General features: G+C 35.6%; 3 protein-coding genes, 1 long non-coding RNA gene and 1 pseudogene across 7 annotated transcripts in view; 3 read left to right on the top strand and 2 right to left on the bottom strand.

Moving 5' to 3' along the window:
• LOC101884202 (uncharacterized) overlaps nt 1-6,318 on the bottom strand; it is a 51,360-nt gene extending 45,042 nt beyond the window's left edge. For 3 of the 4 annotated variants that reach the window (XR_012401967.1, XR_012401968.1, XM_017355296.4), the window contains exon 1: nt 470-554. The gene's annotated coding sequence lies outside the window, so the exon portion shown is untranslated. Of the gene's footprint in view, nt 1-469; nt 1,916-2,284; nt 2,433-5,340; nt 5,405-6,073 lie in introns of those variants that run through there. The other variant, XM_073947102.1, reaches the window with a different exon arrangement.
• On the top strand, nt 884-2,242 carry LOC137487282 (pseudouridylate synthase PUS7L). The gene is made up of 3 exons (XM_073946785.1): nt 884-1,068; nt 1,632-1,897; nt 1,959-2,242. The coding sequence occupies exons 1-3, from the start codon at nt 884-886 to the stop codon at nt 2,144-2,146; spliced, it is 639 nt and encodes a 212-aa protein (XP_073802886.1). The 3' UTR covers nt 2,147-2,242.
• A 5,255-nt stretch (nt 6,319-11,573) lies between the features above and the next one.
• Nucleotides 11,574-13,418, top strand: LOC795849 (pseudouridylate synthase PUS7L-like; annotated as a pseudogene).
• LOC137491526 (uncharacterized) lies at nt 12,848-17,500 on the bottom strand. Its single transcript, XR_011011483.2, has 6 exons — nt 17,274-17,500; nt 16,542-16,605; nt 15,476-15,590; nt 13,455-13,599; nt 13,153-13,227; nt 12,848-13,079 (listed from the first exon to the last, which is right to left on the bottom strand). It is a non-coding gene; the product is annotated as an uncharacterized lncRNA (long non-coding RNA).
• A 10-nt stretch (nt 17,501-17,510) lies between these two features.
• On the top strand, nt 17,511-20,946 carry si:dkey-6a5.3. The gene is made up of 3 exons (NM_001083052.1): nt 17,511-17,585; nt 17,718-17,791; nt 20,677-20,946. Exons 1-3 carry the CDS (start codon nt 17,566-17,568, stop codon nt 20,853-20,855), a joined length of 273 nt encoding a protein of 90 aa, NP_001076521.1. The 5' UTR covers nt 17,511-17,565; the 3' UTR covers nt 20,856-20,946.
• Nucleotides 20,947-23,484: the final 2,538 nt, after the last annotated feature.

Here is a 23,484-nt window from a genome sequence, read left to right as displayed (position 1 = left end):
TTTATAACTCGCAATTCTGACTTTATATCTCGCAATTCTGACTTTATATGCGGGAACGGGCTTCCATAGCAATGCCTCGAGCTAAATTTGCACGGATGTTAAAACTCATTTTTACAATAATCTGACAAGATTAGGTCATATATAAAACTTAAGACAATTGTTTTCGACAGATCATGCCGTTTGCTAATAACGGATTGTGGTGCAAATCGCAAACTCCGTCAACTATATTAATAGCTTTATTTAGTAATGATTTAACTCTGTTATCCGTGTGTTAAACAAAACAAAACTAAGATTACGTTTTAACGTTATCCAAAAATCTGTTAGCAATTAACATGAACACTTTAGCATCCGTAACTTGATAAAAAAGAAACGGTATAGGCACAAACCACTGGGACTGCAGATAGCTTAATAACTCTACACTTTTCTGCAAACATTCTTCGATTAATTAATAAGCTTATTAATAACTTACCGTGGTAAAAATCACTTTAGCCGTCGTGAAGTCTCTCTTCCTTTCCTCTGTGCGCGCCACTTCAAACTCAGAGCCAAAGACGCATGCGCATCAATTATCTTGCTGAACAGTACATTTTACTTGAGTTGTTCATTTTTTGGTGTGATTTGATTAGATGGCAAACACTAAGTAAATATTACTTAGGAGATTGTATTCAAATCTACATATGTATTTTAGAACAATAAATGACAAAGAAACTGCAAGTAATGTACTGAATTAAACATGCCATTTTTAAGTAAAAAGACAAAATAGTATTTGTTTGTAAAACATACTTAAATAATGTTTCCATTATTTACAAGGTCAAAAAATCACTTTTTACAGTGCAGGTGAGAGGAGAAGAAACATCCCTTGTTGACTTGTAAAAACCAAGCTTAGATGACAATCCTCATTTCCTATCAGCTTTTACTCTGCAGAAGGAGAACCTGGGGACTCTGGAGGCCATCAGCTACATGGCTGCAGTACTCGGGAGTGCTTCCCTCTGATTTCACTTATGCAGGATTTAAAGACAAGAGAGTCATTACTTACCAGGCCATAGTAGTGAAAAAGATCTCTCCAGAGCGGTAAACAGACCCCTGGTTAAGTCTTTCTTTTACTGAATCTAATTATTTAGGCATTTTAGAATGTGATTTATAAAGTACTTAGGAGGAGACACAAGATGGTGCCATAATTTTATTTTTAGTATTGCAGTGCATATATTGCAAAATATTCATATACAGTGAGCAGGGGCTTACTTAATGAGCCTCAAAGTACTAATCTTTAAATATTAATAAAAAAAAAAAGTATTTTATGTGTATTATGTGCATGCATATGTACACTTTACATTCACTGTCATCAATATGATACAGTATCAATTTGCTTTCTAAAACTTGAATCATCAAATTAATTTCGTCAACAAGTTCATCAAATCTCTGATGGCTAAAATAGTTATAGTTCAGCCACAAATGTATATTTGATCATTGAACCATTTTGTTCCAAACCATTTTCTAATTCAGTTTCAGTTTATTTATAAATCAAAATTAAACAAAACTAATGTTGAGCAATGTGCTGTACAAAACAGATAAGCATTAAGCTAAAACATATTATTGGTGATTTTTCAGAACATGCTGATCATTAATGCCTAATATATTTCAGTGCATCCAAGAACTACTAACTGTTCTCTTTCTTCAGGGAATGCCAAGGAGAGCTTGGCACTGATGCCAGCAAATAAAGCCAGAGAGCGGCTCATGCTGCGGGCGCTCCACCGGTACAGCAGTGGACAGGAGTGTTGCACCCGTGGTTGGCTCAGTTTACCCCACAGCATGAGGGTCTTCTACTTTCACTCCTACTGCAGCAGAGTGTGGAACCAATTATACAGGCCAATTACATACTGTTCAGGGCGATCTGGTTTTGGCTGAGTCTGAAAAGGGTCTGAAAAGGGAAAACAATTTGGGTCAATGGTATTAAGACTGATGCAGAGTGACCCCCCTTAAACTCAACGTCCCTGGATGTTATCGACCCCTGCTCACTAAGCCACAGAACATCACATATAGCCTGCAGACGAGTCCATCAGACAAGTCTAACACACACTGTCTGTCACTAAACTTTGACCTGGAGGCGTCCTGCTACACGACTGTGTCTCGGAGAGATTATGAAGACTAATCTTTCACAGTTTACTCAATGACACTTACTAAAAGTGTTTACAGGCAAAAAAAAGTCAAATATCAGGAGCTGTATTTTTAATAAAAAGTTTATTTACAATTGTCATGATGATTGTGTGTGTTTTTTTTTTTACCTTACCTGGGACAATATTACACTCATTTGTTTGTGAATGAGCTGTAATATCAGCATTGAGCACTAGATGTCTCTCTCAGGTCCAGCTCAGAAGCAGTTGGACTGATGAACCCTCAAGGATCTGCCAGCTGTGTTCAATGAATCACAAGCTCATCTAGAAGTGATAGAAAAATTAAGACAGAAATATTATCCTGTACATCTGTAAAGGCTTATGAGACAATCCATGGTTCAAGAAATAGAAACATGAACATTATTTTCATATTTCAAAGTCCTCATTCAAACGTCACGTTTAAATTCCACAATGTTTGTCAAATGTTATGTCAAACTCAATAATTCAACATAAAGTGATTAAAAGTTGGTCAAATCCATTTCTGCTCATCCACTAAATATTGTACACAAACTCCTAATTGACAAAATGAGAGGAGTTTCAAATGCAACGGTTGCAGAGAGGCAGCTGTGGCCTAGTGGTTAGGGATTTGGACTTGTGATCGAAAGGTTGCAAGCTCAGTCCCGGCTGGGCTTGGATAACTCAAAAGCAGGTTTGAGTATGGGTAATCATACTTGAAAACTCCACTTCATATATGAGTGTTATCAAGCACAAATGAAACAAAACTGTCCACTCAGTACTCAATAGCTCTGCAAGAGTGGGATTCGAACCCTGGTCTTAAAGATTTAAAACTTGAAGTGTTAATACTTGAGCTACTGGAGCTGTGAGGTCAAACACTGTTTTGAAGGGGCATTTGTTGTTAGTTTTATAAATGTAAATGCTGTTTCTGAAAGCTGTCTATAAAACAGAAGTCCAACACATGGGCGAAACTGAGACTCAGTGGTTGAGTGGTAAAATCTTTGTGCTTTCAACTTGGAGATCCATGTTCAAATCCCACTAATGCAGGTGTTAAACCCTGTTAGCTAATCCATTTTAACCCTATAAATTAAAGCTTTTAACAAAACTCTGTCCAAAACATTACCAGACCCTTGGATTCAATGGCCCAGTGGTAAGCGCTTTAAGCTTTACACTGGGAGACCCATGTTCAAATCCCACTGATACTAATATTGATCAAATAAATTAAAGCTTTCAACAAAACCCTGACTAAAACCAAATAAAGGCAACAGATTCAATAGTTTAGTGGTAAAATCTTTGACCTTTCTTCTTAGAGACCTGGGTTCAAATCCCACTATTGCTGGTACTCTGTAAACTAAACATTTGTGGTCATACAAACTACCTTTTTTAACAAAACGCTGTTCAAAACAACTCCCGCTCACAGCTTCAATGGCCTAGTGGTAAATTCTTTGAGCTTTCATCTTGGAGATCCGGGTTCAAATCCCACTTTTGCAAATGTTAAAGTCTGCAAACGAACTTTTTCTGTGATATAAACTAAAGCTTTCAACAAAACCCTGTCCAAAAGCTTGCAAGACTCACAAATTCAATGGCCCAGTGGTAAAATCTCTCCACTTTTATCTTGGAGACCCGGGTTCAAATCCCACTATTGCTTTTACAAAATTCCTAAACAGCTGATAAAACTGCAAAAAGAAAGTTACAAAGCATAACTAAACTTGTGGCTCAGTGGGAGAATACTTAATCACTACATTTAACAGTGTGAGTTCAAATCCCACAAATACTATCATTCTTCTTATACTCAAAATACATACATGATGTATTGCTAAATATACTCAAAAACAATACTCAAACTCCAGAGCTTTAGTGGCTCAGGAGATAAGGCATTAGGCTTTCATCTTGGAGACCCGAGTTCAAACCTCACTATTGCTTTGGTTAAATTGCCATCATTAAACGAAACAAAATGCGCCAAAAAGCAGGTGTCATTGTGAAAACCAGGATGGCACGACTGGTAACACCCGTTGGTTGCGGACAAGGTTACGGAGAGTTGTGGGTACGAAACCCACCTCAAGTGTGCGAAGTACACCAAAGAGAATACCTGGGGCGGTATAACAGAACAGAGGGCGGAGTAGAGGGCGGAAACCAAAGGCTCACAGTGAAACACGGACTAGATCACAAACACACCTGGGGCGGTAACAGAAATGCGTGGCAAAGGCACAGATAATCCTGAGGCGGTAAGGCAACGTGGTCGTGACTTGGACAAAGCTGGGGCAGTAAGACAGAAAGGTAGGCTGGACTGAGAGGCGGGACAAGGAGAGGAAGCCAGGACATAGAGAGAGGCGGAACCAGGAGAGAGGGAAGGAGCAGAGGGAGTAGGTGGAGCAAAAAAAGAGGAAAAACTTTTTTTTTTTTAAAAAACCCTTTTTTTTTTGCAAAAATTCCCAAAACTAGTATCAGCGTGGTGATTTGAACCCTGGTCTGCTGTGTCAGGTTTGGATCTTCAACCGAGAGCTCTGACCACTCAACCACCAGTTTCTCATACTAATAACTGTTTGTTTGTTTCATTTAAAGATACCACTCCTCCACAGATTTATAAAAAAAAAAGTGAAAAAAAATAAAGAAATAAAGATAAAGAAATGTTTTTGCAAAATAAAAAAAAAACTGTGAAAATACATATTTTCATTTTTAAACCTGTTTAATTATTTAATGAAATTGCAAAAAAAAAAAGTCTAAGATAATTACTATTAATTAAACAACTTTAAATTTCTAAAATTATATTATTAGAACACTTAAATACTTAAAATCATTTAAAGACATATTCAGAATTTAAAAGTGTAAAAATGACTACTGACAAATAAATCTTACTATATAAAAATTCAATACTAAATGATGGAAATAAATAACAATAAAATATATAATAAAACAGCAAACATCCTGACAAATACAAATGTTTCAACTGCTACAATGTGAAACGAGAAGAGTAAATTATGTTTATGTCTGTATGTCTTTACAAGCCTGAATGACGGAAATCAGAGGAGAAAAAATATCCACTGTGCAGAAAAATAAATAAATAAAATAACTTGATGCTAAATATTTTTCCATGTTCCAATAAGAATGACATGAGGTTGAGAAAGTTTTGCGTGAACTACCCTACAACACACATGGATCGAGTCTCAGACTTTTTAATAACAAAGAAAAAAAAAACAGAAAAGTAGAGACAAATTACCTCAGCATGATGAGCAGATGACCACAATTACAGCGACTGACTGTCCATGTGTCCAACATAAACTCTACAAGAAAAAAAACATCAATAAATAAATTATTCCACTATTTATTTAAAGTTGGGTTGGAATACATGAAACAATAAATAAAACTAAGAATCTCTTTATTTTCATATTGCAAATCAATACTATTACATTTAAAGTTTATTATTATAGTAGATTATTTCATTACTTGCATGTCTATTTTGTTATTTTCATGCAGTGAAATACATGTCAAGTATTCAAGGCTATATGTATTACATGATTTTATATCTATATAAATATTTATTACTATATTCTGTGTTTTTAGTACTATTTCTAACATGATTTACAAGAAGAAAATAATATTGCCACATAACACAATCAAATGGCAACTAGTTTACAGTGCTGAGTTTAATTTTAACCAATGCAGTTGCACAATTTAAACATGTACCATTATATATATTAAAGTTTATAACATGAAACTGGACACACAAATCATTAATTCTGGATGAATCATAACCAGAAGCTCAAAAAATAAAGATATCAGACATGAATTCATTAGACTGCATGCAAAAACAAACAACACTACTGATGAATATTATTATTCTACATGATAAACTTGACAGGAATCACCTCAATATAAACGTCATTAACGATTAAATGCAAATGAAGCATTGCTTTATAATCCTTTAACGACAGAAGTGTAGAGTTACTTACAGGTGATGGAGTGTCCAGCATTTCTGCACATCATCCAGAGATAGTCGCATGCTTTTGCCGGAAGGGCTGAAATGTGTGCTGATAAGTGACATTTAAATGCTCTCACTGACTGTCACCTGCAGGAAATTTACTTTTATATCTTGAAAACGGTCAGAAAGCTTTGTTTTGACTGTGGTCAAGCGTCATGTTGTTTACACAGAGCAAAAGGTGAGCCTCGTGCTGAACGTGAGGTCTCTTGCGCCTCTAGCGGAGCGGCACACTTTCTACAGGACAGACTGAAAATGACTTCCAGATATTTATTCAATGTCATAAAATATGTAGCTTAAATAGACCCTCTTGCATATTACTGAATGTGTTTAGTAATTAACACCTTTAAAGTAAGTAAATAAACAAATAAACAAGCGAACATTCTATCACTCATTGTATCTGCAGGGTCCCTCTTGTGGTCATCAAGTGTATCAATCAATCTTCAAGCAGAAGTGGATGTCTGCTTTGCTCTGCTGCAGGTGAGTGTGCACCAATTATTTCTTTATTTCTGAACGAATCGAGCATCTGAATAACTAAATGAACGTAGAAACTATCGGTGAAATATTGGTTCAGTAATGAGCTCTCAGAGGAACTGGAGTAATGGAGGTCGCTAAATGGCCAGTGTTTAGAGTCATCTGGACAAACACAGACAAACAACACGAGACACAAGATCTTCAACACTCCTTCTGGGTGGTTTGATTATTGTTGGAGTGTTGTGATTGATTTGTTGTACCCACATAAACATTGTTCTGTTTTATTAGTTTATTTATTTTTCGTTATTTTGAAATGAAGGTAAATAAATACATTTCTTTAATCGCTTTCGACTGACTCAAAGCGGCAACTTGTAGCAATAATCTTGACTGGGGCTCGTCTATTGAGAGAGAGGGAGGGAGAGATGTTGAACACTTCTGCCACCAGCATGTGGTGTTTTGAGCACTTCTGTCTGTTTGCAAACCAGCTTTTCAAGAACATCATTCACACACATCATTATTTCACTAAGTTCTATTTAACAGATGATATATAAAAGTTTAAGTTAATAATGTAAAATGTTATCATTAATTAATTTAGTTTATTTTATTATTTAATTGTTTTATTGTCTATAAAAAAGTAATATAAAATTGCTTAGACTTAAGCTAAAATGTCTATGTAGTGCGTTTGTTTTAAAGGCCACCAATGTATGTATCAGTGTAAGTGTATAGCCTATATGTAAGGAATGTGTCAGCAGCCATCGTCAAACACAGGGTAGTTGAAGAGAAGTCGTAATGGATAAACTCAATGACCACAAGAGGGAACTGAAGCTCACCTCCTGTGAATGTTTGTAATTTAGATAGGAAGGAAGGTAAGGTAGATTTTAGCTGGTCATAGTCATGTGCTGGTCCTGACCAGCTTAAACCAGTAACAAAACCTATACCTTATCAACATATGATTTTTCAGCAGAGGTGATAGACAACATTGTTACTTTTTTCACAAATATATAATATTTATCACAATACATAAATCAATAAATCGCCGTCTGGATGAGATCTCATTGTATTGACAGGCCCATAGCAAGGGTGTGTTCAGGTGGTTCGACCCAGCCCTCACTGATAGAGGGTCCAGTGTTGTCCCATCCATGAGCTCATTTGTCTTATTTTGACTGCTATGCCATCATAAATTGTAAAAAATAACCCATCAAAGAAGGCCTGCATTAATGTAATGTTAATGTGAAAATAATTGTTTGCATTTAACATCCAGCTGTGCAAGACAACATATAATCAGACAAAAGTGAAGTCATCGTTCACTACAAGTAGCCCAGCTTTTATTCTGAATCTTGGATCTTATTCTTGAAAGAAAAAAAAAACAATAAAAAGGTTTGAAGCTCTAAAATTAGCCCATATCAAAGTTCATTTTTAGGCTATTTAGGCTTTTTTTTGTTATCCATGAACTTTCAAAATGTACTTTTTTTTTAACAAAAACTTTAACTTCAAGTCTTTTTTTCTAATGATATATGATTTAACTAATTTGTATTTAAAAATAAGTATTAATTTCATATTTCTTTATTTTATATATTTAGCGAATGTTTTTGGTACATGAAAAAGTGTGGTTATGATGAACATTCGACAAGTTAACCCAGCTAAAAAAAAATGTGTTTAAATGACCCTAAAATGCAATACTTAAATCTCATAATTAAGTAGAACATAAGGCGAATAACTGCAAAAGGTCCACTTTTTGAGAAAAAAGAACCACCCTTTTCACCAGTCTAGCTGCAGGCCTGAATGATGGTGATTGATTTCCAGGTCATGCTGGATCACCACATTATTGGTCACAATCACACAATAACAAGCCACTGTTTATTCAGCAATCAGTCATAAATCTCTATTGTAACAGGTCTGTGTTTCTCTGTAAAAGCTTAAAATGTTGATAGTGTACATGGACAAGAACACTCTGTTAATTGGAGTAAAAAAAAAGAGAATTGTGTGAGAGAATCGCAGTCTGTTTCCATTGATTCATATTTGAGAAAGAATGCTGCCCTCATGGTCATTATCATTTCTGTGACAAACAGCATCATGTCAACACTTAAGAGCAATGCTCAGACTCTTATGTGTGCTCTTAACTCTCTTAATTTAAATCAGCCCCTCATATTTTTTCTCCTTATTAGGATGAATAGGTTCTTCTCCTCACTTCTGAAAATGTTTTGGATAAAAGCAACTGCCACAGGATTATTTACTATTTATTTACTTTCATCTTTCATAATAAGGAGTTTGACATTCGTCCTTTTCTTTAATAATTTTTGAATAAGTCTTTAATATTTAATTAGTTTCCCAGAGATGGGTTGCGGCTATAGGGGCGTCCGCTGCGTGGAAGTGTGCGGGATGAGTTGGGGGTTTATTCCGCTGTGGTAGCCCCGGACTAATAAAGAGACTAAGCCGAAAAGATAATGAATGAATGAAGGTTTAACTAGGGGTTTGGTTTAAAGGTTTTTTTGGCTATATTTTGTTGTATAGTCTGGTGTATCCTGGTATATATATTAAATGTTTTCTTTATTATAATTTGTGATGTAATATTATGGTTTATTTATTTATATATTTTTTTGTAATTTGACTTGAAATATCAAAGCTATAGGCTATATATGAATGTGTATACATGTATTCATGTGTATATATGTATATATATGAATGATTGTGTATGTATACATATGCATGTATGTATATGTGGACATATATGCGAGAGGAGATCATGTGATCCGGAAGTGTACAAAAAGGAGCACCTGATTGTGATGAACATTGTCTGATGAAGAGCCGGGTGGCTCGAAACGTTACACGCTCTGTGTCAGCCTTTTTAATTTAATAAATTTGTATTTTTGGAGCCTTGGTGTTGCCGCCTTTGATTAACGTTTAATTTACTTTCATCTGCTACATTAATATTTTACTATGAAAGCACAACATAGATGCACCTGGGGGAAACCCACGCAAACACAGGGTGAACATGCAAACTCCACACAGAAATGTCAACTGACCCAGCTGGGTACCAGCGACCTTGCAGTGAGGCGACAGTGCTAAGCACTGAGCCACCGTGTTGCCCCTTATTATATTTACATTATTATATAAAATTATTTGTGCACATTTTACATGTTGTTTTACATTTGATTGTTAATTTTTTGTGTTTAATTTTTGCTCTGTCATATTTATATATGCTTGTAATTCATTATATTTTATGCAGATGCACTGCGTAGGAAAAGAGTTGATCATCCCAGTCAATCTAAATTAAAGAAATCTTTCCAAATAGAGCTGTTCAAATCATCTGGTGAAACTATATCATTATCGTAATATATATCGCAGCAAAACAAAATATCACCATGTCAATTCTTTTCCAATATCATGCAGCCCTAGTTTCTACTGTTGATAGAAATAGACACTTAATAATATCTGCAGTTTGTATAATGTCGTTTGTCATAGAAACAATACGATATGCTAAAAATAATCAATCATAATTACAACAATTATCAGAGCAAAATATGTCATCTATGCCAGCATCTTGTGCATCAAAACAAACATTTTATGTTGTTATTTTACTTACGACTAATATTGAGAGCAGATGAACGTATAGTGTGAGATTATGCAAGCGCTAACAGGACATTTCACAAAGCTTCGAGGGATAGTTCATCCAAAAATGAAAGTTCACACTACTTACTTTTCCTCAGGTTGTTCCAAACACAAAAGAAGATATTTTGAGAAAAGCTGGAAACCTGTAACCATCGACTTCCCTAGGGAAAACAAATACTATGAAAACAACGATTACAGGTATTCAGCTTTCTTCTAAATATCTTCTTTAGTGTTTGAATTAAGTGAAGGGTGAGTAAATGATGACAGATTCTTTAGTTTTAGCTGTGGTGTGGGAGATCTAAAACTGTTATGAAATATACCTGTCAATGTGTGAAGATTTCTCCTTTGTGTTTGTGCTGTTCAACATGTCGGTTACCATCATTTTCTGTTTGGAGGGTCACTCCTCTAGAAAGGGAATAATGAGAAGCTAATATTAATGAAAATTTAAAGCCAGATTAGTGGCTCGCCAGTTCAGTTTCAGTTAATTTGCACAAAATCTGGGTTTTAGGTGCAATGAAGGAGCTCAGCTCTGCTCAGCTGCTCTATGATACCAACAAAGAGTGATTGAAGTCAAGCTGCTTTCATGTTACCTAAAACAAGAACTGCACAATATATTGGTTCAGCATCGATATCACAATCTGCAAATCTACAATAGTCACATTGCAGGATCTTATGTGTTGAGTTGGGATTGTGATTACCCAGAAGACAGAGTTCAGTTCATAACAGTTTAACTCTCACTGAGTGAAAGGCTTTTCAGGTCTGCATTAGACAATGTAAGATTTCAAGTGAATTTAAACCATTTGGGCACTAGAAATGATCAAATGTGTAGCTTCAACAAAGAATAATTGCATTTAATTATTTCCACAATGAAGGCTAAAGTAGTCAATGTTTGAAGTGCAACAGAAAAGAGTTCCAAAATGTTCCTAAGACAGGACGGGATGTTGTTAAATAGTTTGAGGATAACTTTAATGAAAGGTTTTTAACCATATAAAGTAATATTTTACATATGTATATTTTCCAAATTCTAATTATTAGTCGTATTGTGAAATTATATTCCTATTGCAGTATATATCGCAGAAAAACAAAATATCACAATGTCAGTTTTTCCCTGTATCCTGGAGCCCTACGTAAAACCCAGAACTTGTGCAAACTAAACTGAAAGTTAAGCGTCTAGCCAGCTAATCCAGCTTCACACTACAGGCCCCTGACTGAGGTCAGCTTTGATTTGAGTGAATAAACTGATGTGGCAAGGAAAAATTATTCCATGTATTAAAACAAGTGGTCTGAGTTATACAGCATCATAAAAATGGTCAGTAAATTATATGATCAAACTTACAAATATCAATAATTCAACAGTTGAAATAAATTGTTGTTGTTGTTGTTAATTTACTAAAAACTAAAAATTGAAACCCTGTTCAGATTATCAAGAAAAAGTGAACTGTTGTTAGGAACTTTTCCTAATAAATACATGAGAGCTGTGGTCCACAGAGTGGTTCGGTTCAATATCCCCTTCCTCCAGACACTGACTAACCAGTCTGAGATCCAGTTCAGAGAAGATCCAGACTTCCAGGAGCTCGCCGGTTTGGCCTCTGAAGGAGACGCTGAGGAGTTTTTCAGCTTTATTGATGCAAAAACACCTGGTTCTGTGTTCACCTTCCTGCCCGATGACAGCAAGGAGCACCGGACGTCATCATTTGAAGTTCATCATTTTATTAGCAGGCATTCTGGGAAGCTTGTTAAAATCAAGAACTTCATGAACCAGCAAAAGACTTGATGAGACTAAGGGAGAGAGGCAAACCAGCCAAGAAGAAAACGATGGCAGACTGTCAAATGCAGGAGGAGAGTCTATACACAGGTGAGAGGAGAAGAAACATCCCTTGTTGACTTGTAAAAACCAATCTTAGATGACAATCCTCCTTTCCTATCAGATTTTACTCTGCAGAAGGAGAACCTGGAGACTCTGGAGGCCATCAGCTACATGGCTGCAGTACTCGGAGTGCTTCCCTCTGATTTCACTTATGCAGGATTTAAAGACAAGAGAGTCATTACTTACCAGCCCATAGTACTGAAAAAGATCTCTCCAGAGCGGTAAACAGACCCCTGGTTAAGTCTTTCTTTTACTGAATCTAATTATTTAAGCATTTTAGAATGTGATTATGAAGTACTTAGGAAGAGCCACAAGATGGTGCCATAATTTCATTTTTAGTATTGCAGTGCATATATTGCAAAATAATCATATACAGTGAGCAGGGGCTTACTTAATAAGCCTCAAAGTACTAATCTTTAAATATTAGTCTAAATATATATATATATTTTTATTTTATGTGTATCATGTGTATGCATGCATATGTACATATTACATTCACTGTCATCAATATGATATAATATCAAGCTTTCTAAAACTTGAATCATCAAATTAATTTCATCAAGTTCATAATTCCTCTGATGGCTAAAATAGTAATAGTTCAGCCGCAAATGTATATTTGAGCATCGAAATTTATTTGTAAAGCTCAATTAAACAAAATTAATGTTGACCACTTTGCTATAAAAAATAGATAAACATTAAGCGAAACATAACATTGGTGATTTCAATACATGCTGATAACTGTTGCTTAATATAGTTCAGTTCCAGTGCGTCTAAGAACTACTAACTGTTCTCTTTGATCAGGGAACGCCAAGGAGAGCTTGGCACTGATGCCAGCAAATAAAGCCAGAGAGCGGCTCATGCTGCGGGCGCTCCACCGGTACGGCAGTGGACAGGAGTGTTGCACCCGTGGTTGGCTCAGTTTACCCTACAGCATGAGGGTCTTCTACCTTCACTCCTACTACAGCAGAGTGTGGAACCAATTATACAGGCCAATTACATACTGTTCAGGGCGATCTGGTTTTGGCTGAGTCTGAAAAGGGAAAACAATTTGGGTCAATGGTATTAAGACTGATGCAGAGTGACTCCCCTTAAACTCAACGTACCTGGATGTTATCGACCCCTGCTCGCTAAGCCACAGAACATCACATATAGCCTGCAGACGAGTCCATCAGACGAATCTACAACACACTGTCTGTCACTAAACTTTGACCTGGAGACGATCTGCTACGCTACTGTGTGTCTCGGAGAAATTATGAAGACTAATCTTTCACAGTTTACTCAATGACACTTACTAAAAGTGTTTACAGGCAAAAAAAAAGTCAAATATCAGGAGCTGTATTTTTAATAAAAAGTTTATTTACAATTGTCATGATTGCTTGATTAATTGTGTTTTTTTTTACCTTACCTGCAACAATATTCCACTCATTTGTTTGTGAATGAGCTGTAATATCAGCATTGAGCACTAGATGTCTCTCTCAGGTCCAGCTCAGAAGCAGTTGGACTGATGAACCCTAAAGGATCTAGCTGTGTTCAATGAATCACAAGCTCATCTAGAAGTGATAGAAAAATTAAGACAGAAATATTATCCTGTACATCTGTAAAGGCTTATGAGACAATCCATGGTTCAAGAAATGGAAACATGAACATTATTTTTATAACATTTTAAAGTCCTCATTCAAACGTCACGTTTAAATTCCACAATGTTTGTCAATTGTAATGTCAAACTCAATGATTTAACATAAAGTGATTAAAAGTTGATCAAATCTATTTCTGCTCATCCACTAAATATTGTACACAAACTCCTAATTTAAAAAAAATGAGAGGAGTTTCAAATGCAACTGTTGCAGTCTCTAAGAGGCAGCTGTGGCCTAGTGGTTAGGGATTTGGACTTGTAATCGAAAGGTTGCAAGCTCAGTCCCGGCTGGGCTTGGATAATTCAAAAGCAGGTTTGAGTATGGGTAATCATACTTGAAAACTCCACTTCATATATGAGTGTTATCAAACACAAATGAAACAAAACTGTCTCCCAATAGCTCTGCAAGAGTGGGATTCCAACCCGGGTCTTAAAGATTTAAAACTTGATGTGTTAATACTTGAGCTACTGAAGCTGTGAGGTTGAACACTGTTTTGAAGGGGCATTTGTTGTTAGTTTTATAAATGTAGATGCTGTTTCTGAAAGCTGTCTATAAAACAGAAGTCCAACACATGGGCAAAACTGAGACTCAGTGGTTGAGTGGTAAAATCTTTGTGCTTTCAACTCGGAGACCCATGTTCAAATCCCACTAATGCAGGTGTTAAACCCTGTTAGCTAATCCATTTTAACCCTATAAATGAAAGCTTTTAACAAAACTCTGTCCAAAACATTACCAGACCCTTGGATTCAATGGCCCAGTGATAAGCGCTTTAAGCTTTATACTGGGAGACACATGTTCAAATCCCACTGATGCTAATATTGGTCAAATAAATTAAAGCTTTCAACAAAACCCTGACTAAAACCACATAAAAGCAACAGATTCAATAGTTTAGTGGTAAAATCTTTGACCTTTCTTCTTAGAGACCTGGGTTCAAATCCCACTATTGCTGGTACTCTGTAATCTAAACATTTGTGGTCATACAAACTACCTTTTTTAACAAAACGCTGTTCAAAACAACTCCCGCTCACAGCTTCAATGGCCTAGTGGTAAATTCTTTGAGCTTTCATCTTGGAGATCCGGGTTCAAATCCCACTTTTGCAAATGTTAAAGTCTGCAAACGAACTTTTTCTGTGATATAAACTAAAGCTTTCAACAAAACCCTGTCCAAAAGCTTGCAATACTCACAAATTCAATGGCCCAGTGGTAAAACCTCTCCGCTTTTATCTTGGAGACCCGGGTTCAAATCCCACTATTGCTTTTATAAAATTCCTATACAGATGATAAAACTGCAAAAAGAAAGTTTTATAGCATCAACAAGCTTGTGGCTAAGTGGGAGAATACTTAATCACTACATTTAACAGTGTGAGTTCGAATCCCACAAATACTATCATTCTTCTTATACGCAAAATACATACATGATGTATTGCTAAATATACTCAAAAACAATACTCAAACTCCAGAGCTTCAGTGGCTCAGGAGATAAGGCATTAGGCTTTCATCTTAGAGACCCGAGTTCAAACCTCACTTTTGCTTTGGTTAAATCGCCATCATTAAACGAAACAAAATGCGCCAAAAAGCAGGTGTCATTGTGAAAGCCAGGATGGCACGACTGATAACACCCGTTGGTTGCGGACAAGGTTACGGAGAGTTGTGGGTACGAAACCCACCTCAAGTGTGCGGAGTACACCAAAGAAAATACCTGGGGCGGTATAACAGAACAGAGGAGGAGCAGAGAGCAAAACCGAAAGGCTCGCGAGTACACAGTGAAACACGGACCAGATCACAAACATACCTGGGGCGGTAAGAGAAGTGCGTGGCAAAGGCACAGACCATCCGGCGGTGGTAAGACAAGGCAGCGGTGATGACTCGGACAAACCTGGGGCAGTAATACAGAAAGGTAGGCTGGACTGAGAGGTGGGACAAGGAGAGGTAGCCACGACACAGAGAGAGGCGGGACAAGGAGAGAGGGGAGGAGCAGAGACAGAAGGTGGAGCAAAAAAAGAGAAAATTTTTTTCCTTTTTTTAAAAAAAAAAAACTTTTTTTTGCAAAAATTCCCAAAACTAGTATCAGCGTGGTGATTTGAACCCTGTTCTGCTGTGTCAGGCTTGGATCTCCAACCAAGAGCTCTGACCACTCAACCACCAGTTTCTCATACTAACAACTGTTTGTTTGTTTAATTTAAAGATACCACTCCTCCACAGATTTATAAAAAAAAAAAAAAAGTGAAAATTGGATTTAAAAAAAATTCATGTTTTTGCAAAAGAAAAAAAAATGAAAAAATAAAAATACATATATTATTTTCATTTTAAACCTGTTCAATTATTTAATAAAATTTCAAATACAGGGTATAAAATTATTAATTAATTGAACGACTTTAAATTATTAAAATAATATTCTTAGAATAGTTAATACTTAAATACTTAAAAATTATTAAAGACATATTCAGAATTTAAAAGTGTAAAAATGACTACTGACAAATAAATCATACTATAGAAAAATTCAATACTAAATGATGGGAATAAATAACAGTAAAATGCATAATAAAACAGCAAACATCCTGACAAATACAAATGTTTCAACTGCTACAATGTGAAACGAGAAGAGTAAATTATGTTTATGTCCGTATGTGTTTACAAGCCTGAATGACGGAAATCAGTGGAGAAAAAATATCCACTGTGCAGAAAAATAAATAAAATAACTTGATGCTAAATATTTTTCCATGTTCCAATAAGACATGAGGTTGAGAAAGTTATCATCACTATATTTGTGTGATCTATTCTGCAACACACATTGATGGAGTCTTCACACTTTTTAATAACAAAACAAACAAAAAAACAGAAAAGTAGAAACAAATTACCTCAGCATGATGAGCAGATGACCACAATTACAGCGACTGACTGTCCATGTGTCCAACATAAACTCTGCAAGAAAAAAAAAACATAAATAAATAAACTATTCCACTATTTATTTAAAGTTGGGTTGGAATACATAAATCAATAAATAAAACTAAGAATCTCTTTATTTTCATATTGCAAATCAATACTATTATATTTAAAGTTTATTATTATAGTAGATTATTTCATTACTTGCATGTCTATTTTGTTATTTTAATGCAGTGAAATACATGTTAAGTATTCAAGGCTATATGTATTACATGATTTTATATCTATATAAATATTTATTACTATATTCTGTGTTTTTAGTGCCATTTCTAACATGATTTACAAGAAAATAATATTGCCACATAACACAATCAAATGGTAACTAGTTTACAGTGCTGAGTTTAATTTTAATCAATGCAGTTGCACAATTTAAACATGTACCATTATATATATTAAAGTTTATAACATGAAACTGGACACACAAATCATTAATTCTGGATGAATCATAACCAGAAGCTCAAAAAATAAAGATATCAGACATGAATTCATTAGACTGCATGCAAAAACAAACAGCACTACTGCTGAATATTATTATTCTACATGATAAACTTGACAGCAATCACCTCAATATAAACGTCATTAACGATTAAATGCAAATGAAGCATTGCTTTATAATCCTTTAACGACAGAAGTGTAGAGTTACTTACAGGTGTTGGAGTGTCCAGCATTCCTGCACATCATCCAGAGATAGTCGCATGCTTTTGCCAGAAGGGCTGAAGTGTGTTCTGATAAGTGACATTAAAAGGCTCTCACTGACTGTCACCTGCAGGAAAATTACTTTTATATCTTTAAAACGGTCAGAAAGCTTTGTTTTGACTGTGGTCAATCGTCGTGTTGTTTACAGAGAGCCACAGGTGAGCCTCGTGCTAAACGTGAGGTCTCTTGCGCCTCTAGCGGAGCGGAAGGGGAACTGCATACTTTCTACAAGACAGACTGAAAATGACTTCCAGGTACAGACTGTCATTAAATATCTAGCTTGAATAGGCCCTCCTGCATATGACTGAATGTGTTTAGTGATTAAAAACTTTTTTCTAAGTAAAGTAAATAAATAAACAAACAAGCGAACATTCTATCACTCATTGTATCTGCAGGGTCCCTCTTGTGGTCATCAAGTGTATCAATCAATCTTCAAGCAGAAGTGGATGTCTGCTTTGCTCTGCTGCAGGTGAGTGTGCACCAATTATTTCTTCTATATTTCTGAACGAATCTGTCAGTTTTTCGAGCATCTGAATTACTAAATGAACGTAGAAATTATCGGTGAAATATTGGTTCAGCAATGAGCTCTGAAGAACGGATAAGATGACTAAAATGGCCAGTGTTTAGAGTCATCTGGACAAACACAAACAACACGAGTGTTGAACACTGTTCTGTCACCAGCATGTGGGGTTTTGAGCACTTCTGTCTGTTTGCAAAGCAGCTTTTCAAGAACATCACTCACACACATCATTATTTCTGTAAATTCTGTTTAACAGATGATATTTAAAAGTTGAATAATGTAAAATGTTGTCATTAATTAATTTAGTTTATTTATTATTTAATAGTTTTAATTTCTATGAGATGTAATATAAAAAATGCTTAGACTTAAGTTAAAAAGCCTATGACGTGTTTGTTTTAAAAAGCCATCAATGTGTGTAAGTGTAGCCTATGTGCAAGGAATGTGTCACATTGAGGTAAAGTTGGTTTTATATTCACACATTCAGACGTTCTCCTTAATAATATAATTTCTGAGAAGTATTATTTGCACATTCTAAATAGTGAAATCACATTAGCAGCCAATGGCTATCAAAGTACAGCACTGTTGGCAGTCTACTAAATAGCGCTAATGTCGTTTTCAAGTCATACTTACATGTGATTTCAGACTGAATATTCAAACTACCTTGGTAAACAATATAAGGAGAACGTCACAAGTTGCCACTGAACGAATGTGCGAACCTAAAACTAACTTTACTGCTATATGTGTCAGCCATGGTCAAACACAGGTTAGGTAAAGAGAAGTCGTAATGGATAAACTCAATGACCACAAAAGGGAACTGATGCTCACCTCCTGTGAATGTTTGTAATTTAGATAGGAAGGAAGGTAAGGTAGGTTTTAGCTGGTCATAGTCATGTGCTGGTCCTGACCAGCTTAAACCAGTAACAAAACCTATACCTTATCAACATATATATATATATATATATATATATATATATATATATATATATATATATATATATATATATATATATATTAGCAGGGGTGATAGACAACATTGTTACTTTATTTATTTTTACAAATATCTAATATTTATCAGCAAAAAATAAAATAAAATCACAGTCTGGATGAGATCCCATTGTAATGACAGGCCTAAGTAAGATATAAGAAAATAAAGCAATTAAGAGCATTAAAGAAAAGCTATCCAAGTCAAATAAGAGTCAAAAGACAACAGTTCTTCATATAGAACCAAGAATCTGACACATTTTGTTGTTGTTACACATACGGAAAGATTTTAGCATTGGGTCAACTTCAATCAGAACATGTGGAAAAGTAGAGACTGAAGAAATGCATTTGTGTTTATGCATAAAAAAACTCCAAACAAGATGAAATCTTGAAGATAAATTCACATTCAAAATAAATGTATTACAGCTTCATCATCCTTACCACAAAATGTAGTTACTCCGAATATCAACATATCTGGAAACCCCATACATGAGCTCATTTGTCTTTTTTGACTGCTATGCCATCATAAATTGTGAAAATAACCCATCAAAGAAGACCTGCATTAAATGCAAACAATTATTTTTCATGAGTCCAACATCCGGCTGTGCAGGAGAACATATAATATGACAAAAGTAAAGTCATCTTTCACTACAAGTAGCCCAGCTTTTATTCTGAACCTTGGACCTGATTCTAGAAAAAAAATAAATAAATAAAAAGGTTTGAAGCTCCAAAATGTACTTTTGTTTTTACAAAAACTTTAACTACTTTATTTCCTAATGATTTATGATGTAACTAATTTGTATTTAAAACTAAGTATTAATTTCATATTTCTTTATTTTTATATATTTAGCAAATGTTTTTGGTACATGAAACAGTGTGGTTATGATGACCATCCGTCAAGCTAATCCAACAAAAAATAGTGTTTAAAATGACCCTAAAATGCAATACTTAAATCTCATAATTAAGTAGAACATAAGGCGAATAACTGCAAAAGGTCCACTTACTGAAAAAAATGAACCCCCCTTTTCACCAGTCTAGCTGCGAGCCTGAATGATGGTGATTGATTTCCAGGTCTTGCTGGATCACCACATTATTGGTCACAATCACACAATAACAAGCCACAGTTTATTCAGCAATCAGTCATAAATCTCTATTGTAACATGTCTGTGTTTCTCTATGAAAGCTTAAAATGTTGATAGTTTGTGTACACGGACAAGAGCACTCTGTTAATTGGAGCAAAAAAATGAAACAAAAAGAGAGGTGTGAGAGAATCACAGTCTTAGTTCCCATTGAGAATAAATGTGATTCATAATTGAGAGAGAATGCTGCCCTCATGGTTATTATTATTTCTGTGACAAACAGCATCATGTCAACACTTAAGAGCAATGCTCAGACTCTTATGTGTGCTCTTAAGTCTCTTCATTTATATCAGCCCCTCATATTTTTTCTCCTTATTAGGATGATTAGGTTCTTCTCACTTTTGAAAATGTTTTGGGTAAAAGCAACTGCTGCAGGGTTATTTACCTTTTATTATTATTATCTGCAACATGAATATTTTACCTGGCATGTGAAAGCATGACATTGACGTGGGTTATTTCCAAACTGATCTAAAGCATCTGATTCATTTGTGTTTATTTTAAAAGTTAATATTTTATATAATTATTAAAATATATTTAATCATTAATTCATTTTCCTTTGGCTTATTCCCTTTATTTATAAGAGGTCGCCACAGCAGAATGAACCCTTTATTAGATTTATTGGAGGGTCACTCCACTAGAAAGAGAACCTAAACATCTGGGGAAGAGACGGCTGAGCAATTTTTTTATTGGACTTATTTTTTTTTTTTTTTGCAGGCAAAAGCAGAAGCCTTTCTGGACACACTTCTGGAGCTCAGGGAGAGACACCACCATCCCCCTCTCAAACAACCACAGCTTTCACTCGTATTGTGGAGATGTGGAGTCTGTGCTATGAAGCCAGATTAGTGGCTGGCCAGTTCAGTTTCAGTTTAGGTTGCACCAATTCTGGCCTTTAGGTGCCACGAAGGAGCTCAGCTCAGCTCGGCTGCTCTATGATGCCAACAAAGAGTGATTAAAGTCCAGCTGCATTGATGTTACCTAAATCTATATTGTTTCAGCATCGATATCACAATGTGCAAATCTGCAATAGTCACATCGGAGGATCTTCTGTGTTGAGTTGGGATTGTGAGTAACCAGAAGACAGAGTTCAGTTCTGAACAGTTTAACTCTCACTGAGTGAAAGACTTTTCAGGTCTGTATTAGACAATGTAAGATTTAAAGTGAATTAAAACCATTTGGGCACTAGAAATGATCAAATGTGTAGTTTCAACAAAGAATAATTGCATTTAATTATTTCCACAATGAAGGCTAAAATAATCAACGTTTGAAGCGTATCAGAAAAGAGTTTCAAAATGTTCCTAAGACAGGACAGGATGTTGTTAAATAGTGTGAGGACAACTTTAATGAAAGATTTTCAACCTTATAAAGTGATATTTTACATTTGATCTTTTAATTTCTGTCTCTCAGGACTGTTTTATTAATTTATGCTTGTTTTATGTGTATTATATTGTATGCAGATTCACTCCCTGACAAAATCATCACAATCAAAATTATTTTAAAGTCAAACTATTAGTCATTCCTTTGTTCATTCACTTTATTTTCGGCTTTCTTCCTTTATTAACCACTGTGGAATGAACCGCCAACTTAAGCAGCATATGTTTTACGCAGCTGATGCACTTCTAGCTGCAAAAAGATGCATGGGAAACATCCACACACACTCATTCACAATTAGCATTACACAATTTAGCTTACCCAATTCACCTATTTCGCATGTCTTTGGATTTGTGGGGGAAACCCACACGAACACGGGGAGAACAAGTATTAGTCTTATTGTCTGACATTATATTTCTATTGCAGTATATACCATAAAAAAACTAAATATTGCAATGTCTGTTTTTTTTTCAATATCCTGCAGCTCTACCTAAAACCCAAAACTGGTGCAAAAAAATCTAAAACATAATTGTTTAGCCAACTAATTCAGCTTCATGCTACAGGCCCCTGACTGGACTGCTGATGTGTTTATTTTATTGATGTTTAGGACAGAGGTTTAGTTCAGCTTTGATTTGAGTGAGTAAACTGATGTGGCAAGAAAACATTATTCTATGTATTAAAACAAGTGGTCTGAGTTGCACAACATAAACATGGTCAACAAAATATATAATCAAACTCAAAATGATAACGCAAGATATGTAAATAACAATTAATAAAGAAAATATTTTATTTCTCTCACAAACAATGCAACACCAGTGATGCTGAAGGCCTTGATCAGCTGCTGCTGCTGTTTTTAATCAGGGTTGCAGCTAAACTCAGGAGATCGGCTCAGCAGGATCAGGATCACAGAGCTGTCCCTTAAAGTTCTGCTGATGTTTTCATGTATGAATGCAGATAGACTTGTTGTCCACAAGGTGGCGCTCATTAACACATTTATCTGCTTTCAGCTGCTCTTCAATGTAGTCTGATGACCAAACCTGAGTCTAAAACATCTGAGATCCTCAATCTCAGTGGCGCAGCAGGAAAGTCATTGCCTTGAGTCAACAAGACCAGAGTTCAGCTCTCGATATTGCTGATGTTGAATTATTATCAGTGTTCGCTAAACTAGACTTACTAACAATAATAAAGAAGTAATTTATTGAGATCTCTGTGGCTCAGTGGATGATCGCTCGTCTGCAGATCATCAAAGTCTGATTTACAATCCTGCATTTTCACATTATTGTTTCTCACAACAAATCTCTGGATAAAACTGAGAGAAAAACAGCAGAAAGTGTCAGACTCAGTGGCTCAGCTGGTAAAAGTGTTGTGTGTTTATCACAGAGTCCTGAGTTCAAGTCCTCCTGATGCTCATGTTGAGTTATTATTAGTGTTGAAGCTGAACTAAACATTTAAACACCAAAATATTAAACATCTCCACATCCTCTGTGGTGTGTGAGATAAAGAGTTTGCTTGAAAATCTGGAGTCCTGGGTTCAAGTCCCATTATAGCCAATGTTAAAGCCAACAAGCTGCATTACATCCATCAAAGTGTGTTAAACTTCAGCAGAGAGCATGTAAGGCAGTGTGGCTCCACTGGATAAACACCTTACTTGAAGACGAACGAGCCTGTGATGAAGTCGTGGGTTCAAGCACACGTCTGTACTTTTATTTAGTATTATTATTTAGTGCAGTTCTTCATCCGCTCCACTAGACGGCGGGAGCGGCTTCACGTTTAGTCTGACTCACAGCTTCAGGTGTTTGTTTGACAACAAGGAAGAAGCGTGTGATGACAGATGACAGTCGCCAAAACAAAACTCCTAGTTTATTTTAAATATATCATTTACAGATGACAGTTTAGCGACAGCCTCCTAATGTGTTTAAACAGCACATATTCCAGCTCAACAGCAGATTAACAATCTGCGATCAAGTGCAGGAATCGACTGAAGAGACTCACCTGTGAGTATCAGCTCCTATAAAGTTCTCTTTCTGCTTGTGAAATGACTGACACGGGCTCTATAAACAGCTTCTGCTCTTTATAAAGAGCGCTGATTAATAGTGTCTGCTGTTATGAATACAGCTCGTCTGTCAGTTGATGTATATTTCTGTTGTGATGGAT

This window comes from Danio rerio, chromosome 4 (assembly GCF_049306965.1).
Source record: "Danio rerio strain Tuebingen ecotype United States chromosome 4, GRCz12tu, whole genome shotgun sequence".
NCBI lineage: Eukaryota > Metazoa > Chordata > Actinopteri > Cypriniformes > Danionidae > Danio > Danio rerio.
The sequence above is the reverse complement of the archived record's forward strand: the minus strand, read 5'-3'. Positions and strand labels throughout refer to the sequence as shown.